The 8,520-nt window shown below is 42.4% G+C and overlaps 3 protein-coding genes across 3 annotated transcripts; 1 reads left to right on the top strand and 2 right to left on the bottom strand.

Annotated features, from left to right (window-relative positions):
- Positions 1–2,275: 2,275 nt before the first annotated feature.
- Positions 2,276–2,866, bottom strand: SARC_05105 (hypothetical protein; the record flags this gene model as incomplete). Its single annotated transcript, XM_014301035.1, has 2 exons — positions 2,637–2,866; positions 2,276–2,502 (listed from the first exon to the last, which is right to left on the bottom strand). Exons 1-2 carry the CDS (start codon positions 2,737–2,739, stop codon positions 2,276–2,278), a joined length of 330 nt encoding a protein of 109 aa, XP_014156510.1. The 5' UTR covers positions 2,740–2,866.
- Positions 2,867–2,891: 25 nt separating this feature from the next.
- On the top strand, positions 2,892–6,097 carry SARC_05104 (hypothetical protein). The gene has a single exon (XM_014301034.1). The coding sequence runs from the start codon at positions 2,925–2,927 to the stop codon at positions 5,496–5,498; it is 2,574 nt and encodes an 857-aa protein (XP_014156509.1). The 5' UTR covers positions 2,892–2,924; the 3' UTR covers positions 5,499–6,097.
- SARC_05103 (hypothetical protein) lies at positions 3,863–8,159 on the bottom strand. Its single transcript, XM_014301033.1, has 4 exons — positions 7,781–8,159; positions 7,171–7,346; positions 6,565–6,760; positions 3,863–6,090 (listed from the first exon to the last, which is right to left on the bottom strand). Exons 1-4 carry the CDS (start codon positions 8,109–8,111, stop codon positions 6,059–6,061), a joined length of 735 nt encoding a protein of 244 aa, XP_014156508.1. The 5' UTR covers positions 8,112–8,159; the 3' UTR covers positions 3,863–6,058.
- Between the last annotated feature and the right edge of the window lie 361 nt (positions 8,160–8,520).

Genomic DNA, 8,520 nt, shown 5'->3' with positions numbered 1-8,520 from the left:
AATATTTATAAGGAAATATATAAATATAAATAGTAGTATTATCATCCACATATTAATTTGCAAATGCACCTGTTGACGATGACGGATGTGACTAAATTTATGTAACATATTCACATTAGCTCGCTTTCACGCTCTTGCACTTAGAAAAATAATCTGAAGAGTTTTCCAAACTAAGATTAAAGTTTGGAATCATTCCATGTATTAAGTAAGTCATGACCAACGTAATATTTAAAATAAATTTCATATTTCGTATACTGACAGGTCGAATTGGCCTAAGTACACATGCGGTGTGAGAACACTACATCATGTCCAGGCACAGAGGTTTGTGATGCATACCATCAAGTCATAGATTTTCGGTTACATACCGGCTAATCCTAGTTTCTTGTCGAGTTAAAAATCCATTTCGGGGTTCTTTCTTTTGTAAGATTCTCTACTACTGGAGGTGTAGCCTCAAGCCTGTGTAGCTCTTGAATGTTTTATGCGGCAACGAGCATTTCACTTTAAAGAGAAAAACATACAATGTGTAGTTTGCATCCTTTGACACTCTGTATTTAGTTGTGTATGATATGTAATACCTTGGGTTTGGGCCCTTTGGGGAGTTTGTATTTTTAACGTGTGATCTGTGAAGTGTGAACTTGAACGGGTTGAACCATAAATATTCGCTTTTATTTGTGATGTTTATTCATTAGTCTTCAGAAATAATCGCCAAACAGAGATGATTTCAGTTATTTCTTTAAAAATAAATAAATAAAAGAACGTGGGATATACATACAGGAAGACTATTGAAGAGTATCGATTTAAGACGTCATACAAAGTCTGAGTCATGACTCACGAATGCAAATCCCGCTCTTTGACTTGTCTTATTGAATCAAGATGAAGCCAGCCTGAAGGATATATATAAATACATAATTGGGGTTTATGACTTTTAAAAAATTAAATAATAATACCAGTTTGTGTTTACTGAAGTTCTGACTCCAAACTCATGAAGTTCAGTCAGAGTGAAACAATTGGTTTTCATTTGTTTTTTAAAACAATAACGTAGAAAAGACAAATGAGCAAATAATTACATGTGACAAACAACAAATTAGATGTTAAAATATCAGCCGCGTACCTCGGCATTGCCAAATTGGTGATTTGGAGTTCAGCTATATTTTTGTGTTTTTTTTAAAACTAGCTTGGACAGTTGGGCAGTTGGGCACATGGAAAACTCAAAATTGGAAATATGCATTGCCTTGTTTTTTTTGGGCATACCTGGAATACTCTCAATTAATATTCTGGTTTTTATAGTTTCCAGATTTGGTCATTGTGTAATGTGTATTTTTTGTGGTAAAAGCCAAGGCAGAATAAAAGCCAAGGCAGAACACCGAGAAGTGAGAACAGAGAACACTGAACTATCAACAAAATGAATGACTACAATTTCCCATTTTAAATAAATATATAAATAGATATATAAATTGTGTAGTCAGAAGTTCAGAACAGAGTCTCAGAAGCCAGAACATCACCACAAAGTAAATACATACAGTCATACACAGTTACACACAGTCAATCTCTCACAAACACATGTTGATACGAGTCTGATAAAAATACAAAATAGAATCCGAGTCCTAGGAGTTTCGGACCTCGAGTCGAGAGTCGAGAGTCGAGAGTCGAGACTCAGTCTGCTTAGCTAGAGGAGTTCTGTTCCGAGTTCTGACTCCGGTGACTCCTGTGACCTGTTAGTAGGGGCCGGCTGTGCCCTCCGCCCTCCGCCCTCCGCCGGCCTCCGGGTTCCAGCCCTCAGACCTCAGTCCCTCACGCACACTGCTGAGTGCTGAGGCCTGAGTGCTGAACTGCTCACACCCTGGGAGGCTGTGCCGCTGTGAGGCTGTGCCGCTAGAGGCTGTGAGCTAACTTCAATCCGGTCAGGGTATTTACTATTTAGCCTATTAGGCATAAAACATGACCGTAAACGTATACTTTCATGATTTAAAAAAAATAAACGATTGACCTTTTATTATATTGAGGGCAAATTTACAAACAAAATTGTAATATATTGCACTTTGAACTTCGATCTATTTGACACGAAATGGGCTAGTTAGAATCTGTAACACAGTTTCAACTGTCCCAGTGGCAGCTTCTTTCAGGCGCCAACTAAGCGATTTGGTGCAGGGACAAACTGTGGCACCTAGAAACTGTAACCCATTTCATAGTAGGGGGGCATATGATATAATAAAAGTAGACCGTAAACGTCTATTTTTTGGATTTATAAACGTTTAACAGGAAACTGTTTTGAGGTTTAGCCCTTCGAGTTGTAAGTTAAGGACTCGTGGCCCTGGTCCCTGGTCCCTGGTCCCTGGGCCCTGGCTGGGGCCTGACCGCCTAGTAGGGCCTGAGTGGCCGCCTTGGTCTGCAACTCTGTGGCATTGTGAGTTTGTGACTCACTGACTTGTCGCAACCAGCAGTGAGGCCAGTAGGCTGTCAGGCCACAGCCTACATCCTGGCCATTCCTGGGCCGTTGGAGTCCTGGACTTAGGAGTCAGGACAGTGTGATTTTAGACTCGCACACATGTGTTTCTGTGAATTGTGACTCATTGACTCCAGACTCTGTGATAACCCTGAAGTTTAGATTTTCTAAAAAGAAAATACTTTGGTTCCACGGTCCACACTCCACGCGGTCACCATTGTGCCCTGGGTCTGAGCTGGGGTCTGGGGCGCTCTCTCTACTCTAGTAGTAGAAGAGGCCGAGGGAGAGGCCTCCATCAGTAGTCTCTCAGTCAATGAATGAGAATGGGGAGAAAACCCACTTCACCTTCGTCATCGGACTAAATACTCCTCTCTTGTGTAATATTTCCGTCTAGGATGGCTGCATAAATACACACTAATTCGCTTTGAGCGCATCAGAACAGAAAGAACACTTACAGAGTCAGAGCTACATCTTTCAGGAGATGTTAAGTTCACAAACACTTCAATGTATAGCCATATGGCTGTCAGCAATGTCAAGTGGGCTGGCACAGCCTGTTGGCACTGCCATGACAACTGAAGCGTCAACGTCAGCACCTGTAAATTCTACTGAAGGGCTTAATGTCACTGCTTACGCTGAAGAGCCCAGTTTGCCTATTCCGACCGCTACACTGAATACAACTGTTGGCTCTACTTTAGTATCCGAAAACTCAGCCTTAGCGCCTACTGCGACTTCCAACTCAGTACCTGTAAGCTCCACCACTACTGTCCTATCTCCGGAGTTGTCCGAGATCAATTCAGGTGCTATGGACTGGGTGGAGCTGTACAATCCACAAGAAAACTCAATAGATTTGTCTGGATTCGCACTAGTTAGCGACGACGAGATGTATTATTTTACCGGCGATTGCGGCACCATCGATGCAAAACATTATCTCCTATTAGTAGACGAAGATGCAGAAAATCCAGAGTATCAAAATGGCAATTGTAAACTGCCTTATGGAATCAAGACCTCAGGCCATCTGGAACTGGTGGACCCGAATGGTGATATAGTGGATGTGGCTGACTGGAATAACGTTGCGTATGTCGCTGGACATAGTTACGCCAAAACTGAGAGTGGCGACTGGGCTGCTACTAGCACCCAGACTCCGTTCAGTAAAAATGTATTCACAGACGAGATCACAATGCCTACGGTTGTCGATTTTTCTTCAGGGTTGTACGATCGAGACATTGCTTACGTACAGAATCCACCATTTGGTTCTATAACGAATGTGCACCTCCGCGTGTACTCATCTTCAAGTGAATGTGAATGCTGGCAATTTCAGGAAGCTCACAATGATGAGAAGTGTGACTGCACCTGGGACGATGTAAATGAGGATGAAACAAGTCGAGACCTAACTAAAGCGACCATGCCATGTTCTGTAAGTATAGATGTAGACGACGAACCAGAATTTTGGTACGATAATGTTAATGCGGCGAATAGTAGTGATCGACAACCGCGCACGGACGTGAATTGCGATGTTGCAGTAAGGGGAGGGTTCTCAAGAGAGTCGAGCATCAAGAGTTATAATATCAAAATTGGTAAGACAATTGTACCACGGACATGGAGGGGGTTGAAACGGCTCAATATGGTTAAGATGCCTTGGGAGTTAACAGGAGGAGCTATCACCACTGCCCTATATGAACAATTCGCTCAGATGAAGCATTGGAACGGCATGAGAACCACAGTCGCTAATTTGACCGTTACAGTGGTGGACCCAGATTCTGAAGAAATAATCGAAGTGCTGAACATGGGAAGGTACAATCTGTTTGAAAACATAGATGAGGATGCTTTAGATCGTCATGGCCAGGCAGCTCGCACACTTGGCGGAGATCGCCTAGAGTCACACGTATATAAACTGAATGAATTCGACTTCAATTGGAAGGACCAGTACGACAATATGCCCGCAGTAATCGATGAAACTGACGAGCAGGCGATGTTCGAATTTGAGTACAGATTAGAAGCTAAAGATAGTTTGAGTACGTTGAAGCTACAAGAGGTTATGAAAAACTTAAACGATAGAGGCAACATGAGTTTCGTCGACGCTGTCCACAAGCATTTTGATATGGACAATCTCGCCACGTTTGTGGCCGTGAACGTTCTCTGTGGCGATATAGATCACAGTGCCAAGAATAGCTACATATACAGTACAACAGGAACAGATAAGTGGTACATGACACCCTGGGACTACGATGCGAGTTGGCAGCCGATTATGGATATGGGTCCTCAGGCATCGTCACCACAACGTTATCAAGATCACTACCTATTTAGAGGGATCTTGTTCCATGACGAATTGAGGGATGAGTTCTACCCTCTGTATAAGGAGAAAGTTCGTGAACTACAGGAAGGCTATTTTGCGCGAGATACGATTGAGGGTTTGATCACAAAACATGCCAACGTATTGGAGCCATTTTTCCAGTCGGGAAAAGTTGACAGAGATGTTCTAGGAATTCGTGCATGGGATTCCGTAGAGAGTACGACCGCCGAGTTTGATCCCGTCAAAATGAACTATAACCTGTCACCACATACCAATGTCATGGGCCAATTCGATTTCATCACAGGTGCCGTGCAAGAGTTTACTTATGACGACCCTCCCCCTATCATGTTCGATCCAATCTTCGTGGAGGAGGTCAACGACGACGATACGAAGTTCAAGCTTTATGTGAACCCAGTGTTTTCACCAGTTGATAACCATCTTGAGACGGTTATCAACATCTATAAAAACAGACCGTTCGACGAATTCGTTGATCCGGATGATTCCGACAGTATATATGAGGATCGCTTCTATGAGCCAGAATGGGAAGATGTTGTACTGGCTACGACAGTTGACCCTAGCGTTGTAGCGGATGTGGAGTGGGACAATAGATTCGTCGTTGAGCTGGACTGTGAAGATGTTGAGGAGTGTGCGGATACAGATTGCTGGGTTACCTCGTACACCAAAGACGTGGTCACAGGTGAGCGCTCTGCTGGTGGATCCGTAGAGAAGCAAGCAAGGTTCGAAGGTAGCGGATGCTCGTTCTAATCTAAAAGTAAGTCTCACGTGCAAAGTGCGAACGGTTAACCAGTGGACGATTTTAATCGATGAAACGATTCCTATGGTGGCACGGAGATGCAAATCGAATCGAGCTCCAAATGTGCTATATAACTCGGGTGAGGAGCGCGACAACTACCAGCACGATAAGGCTTGAATCATATGTGCCTCAAGCTCAAGCTAGCTCAATTGCTATATACGGGCCGAAATCGAGAAGATAAGTCAGGACAGGTCACAAATTTCTAAGTTGTAGTTTAGTGCTTCGATTCGACATGTCGGACTTCCCTACACGCTCACGTTCGGGCCAGAACGCGGTAGGGCTCAGGAAGCACTCTGATTGTTGTGCCCCGTCCCAAAATTAATAAATACTCACAGCAGTGCTGTTAACTATGCCGTTTTGATCTGCTTGATGCGTTACTGGTGCATAATCATCATATAGGCTGGCCCCTTCAGACACATGGTATTTATATCATATCATGAGAACGGTCATGTTTGCCCGTGCACGATAGCGTCGAACGAGCCATCGAGATAGCGGACTGCTCGTGTCAGGCCTACGCTGTCTTGGTGAATTGCACCAAAAAGGCTGCAATTGTAGCGACAGGTTTACAGATGTGTGATGAGCCGCTTGTAGTCAACATAAATTTGGTGGGCGGATAATGATGTATATACCAAGTAGCAGAAGTGCGAATTGTTCGTAAAAATACATGCATAAATATACGCCAACGCCCACGCACAAAAACACGCACACACACACACACACATATATATATATACATACATATATATAGATAAATATAGATATACACATACATACATACATACATATATATATATATATACATACATATATATAGATAAATATAGATATACACTTACATACATACATACATACATATATATATATATATATACATAATTACACATACATACATACAGACATGCAGACACAGACACTGACATTATATATATATATATATATACATACATACAGACAAAAAATCATTCACGTATGGGCAGATTACATTATGCTAATGTTCGCGATAGCATGCCAAATTACCTGTGTGTGTATCTTGCGCATGCGATGGGCGGGCTACAGTGATAATCTGTTCTGGCAAATCCTCCTTAAGACGCATAGCTTTGGTTACTATCCGAGGATTAGGTTCGAAGGTCCAATTCCGCATCTGACACTCTACTGTGCGTACCACTTGCAAATTCAAGTTTTGTATCTTCACCATACTCAATGTTTGAAGTACCTGTGTGGTTGATACATCTCTTATTATGCATTTCACGATGGTCGGGTTGACGTGTTGAACCTTTGTATATAACTCCGAACAGAGGAGATTTTTTGCATGTGGAGAAAACGGAATATGGCCACATGCTCAGCTGCACGAACCCCATTCTATGGATCATACATAAAAGGTCACTTGACAACTACCTCATCGAAATGGATTAAATTGTGCCATGCATTTTGTCTCACTAAGACTTAATCATACTTTTCAGAACAACTGTTCATTAGAAACCGGGCCTATATGTAGATTTAGGACAAGCGCATCTACAGTGAACAGTACATTGACTCGCGTAGCTCCATTATATTCAAATGCATACGCTTCTTACACGGAATAAATACAAAAGTGGAATCACCACACTTCAAAATTGTATATACCTGAGTTATATTAGGGAGGTAGCACACCACAAAACGTCCTGGTTTCAGTACGCGTGCGACTGTCGCGAGACTGGGCCCTGGTTCAGCCATGTCCAATGCCACACCATCGAAACTCTCGTCACTCAATTCCTTGGACAGTTTTTTGGCTCTGATGATCTCTGATGGCCGTAATGCTTCTACATTTTTTGTTAGCAGATTGTTCAAAGTAGTGATTTATTCGGTTGCCTGCATTGTAAAGTTTCTTGCACGCTGCTTCCTACAGAAATTGGTCTGTATGGATCAAGTATATGAGCATTTTTTTTTTACACGGAGTGTTGACTTCTGATACACTTGTTGGTGTGTGTGTAATATATATTTGGGTGAGGGCGTTCAAACAGCCGAGTTATGGAAAGATGCCGCATTAAGAGAGTGTCCTGTACCGGACATGAGTATAATGTGATTCGAGCCGTGTGCAGTCACATAAACTAAATTAAAAGTGTCTAGTAAGAAACACATCAGAACTCAGGTTAGATCGAAACTCGCTGCAAATATCAACATATTATGAAGCATGCCTCTACGGGAGAAATACTGTGAATGAATACTTCTCAGCAGGCTACGATCAAACCCATACCTTCGGTATCCGCGCTCATATCGCCCACATGCCAGTCTACAATCCTATCTGGAAACGAGTGTGCCTTCGCCCACAAGCTATAATTAGCTCTCGCAGCCAAACTGTGGTCTTCCCTCTTCTCCACACTGACGACACTCCCTCGCTCACCCACACACCTTGCGAGGTATAGGCTCAGTGCCCCACTGCCACTACCGGCCTCCAATACGCGCATACCAGGAGATATATCCAGCATGAACATAATGGCCATGGCATCTTTCGGATAAGTAGGTGTAGCACTGCGTTTGAGATAGAGCTCCACGTATTTCTCGAGCGTGGGCCGCGTGCATACCATCTCCGTCCCGTTGTGTGTCTTGCATATGCTGCCTACGAATTGGTATATGCGAGAGTCGACTTAAAAAACATAACGGTACATTTACTGGCACACGAGCCGAGCTCGGAAAACAGGAGAAATCTGGATTGTAGATTGAAGGGGAATGCTTCAAACGAGAGGTGTTATTGACATATCCACCTGGTTGGAGCTAATGCGAAGAACAGATTTAAACGCACGTACAACACAACAGCAGTACTATGTACAATCTCGGGAATCAATTTAAAATCAATATATATATATACATATATATATATATATATACATACATACATATATATATATATATATATATATATATATATATATATATATATATATATATATATATATATATATATATATATATATATACTACACACACACACACCAC

Source organism: Sphaeroforma arctica (assembly GCF_001186125.1).
Source record: "Sphaeroforma arctica JP610 unplaced genomic scaffold supercont1.314, whole genome shotgun sequence".
Classification (NCBI taxonomy): Eukaryota; class Ichthyosporea; order Ichthyophonida; genus Sphaeroforma; species Sphaeroforma arctica.
Note: the sequence above shows the minus strand (reverse complement) of the source record. Positions and strands in the feature narration are given on the sequence as shown.

Bases quoted from the DNA above. Each gene is read 5' to 3' on its own strand.
- SARC_05104 (XM_014301034.1), top strand. From the start codon at position 2,925: ATGTTAAGTTCACAAACACTTCAATGTATAGCCATATGGCTGTCAGCA.
- SARC_05103 (XM_014301033.1), bottom strand. From the start codon at position 8,111: ATGGTATGCACGCGGCCCACGCTCGAGAAATACGTGGAGCTCTATCTC. The intron at 7,347-7,780 runs GTATGGGTTTGA...CAAAAAATGTAG, and splicing joins TATGAGCGCGGATACCGAAG to AAGCATTACGGCCATCAGAG. The intron at 6,761-7,170 runs GTATATACAATT...TCAACCACACAG, and splicing joins ACCTCCCTAATATAACTCAG to GTACTTCAAACATTGAGTAT.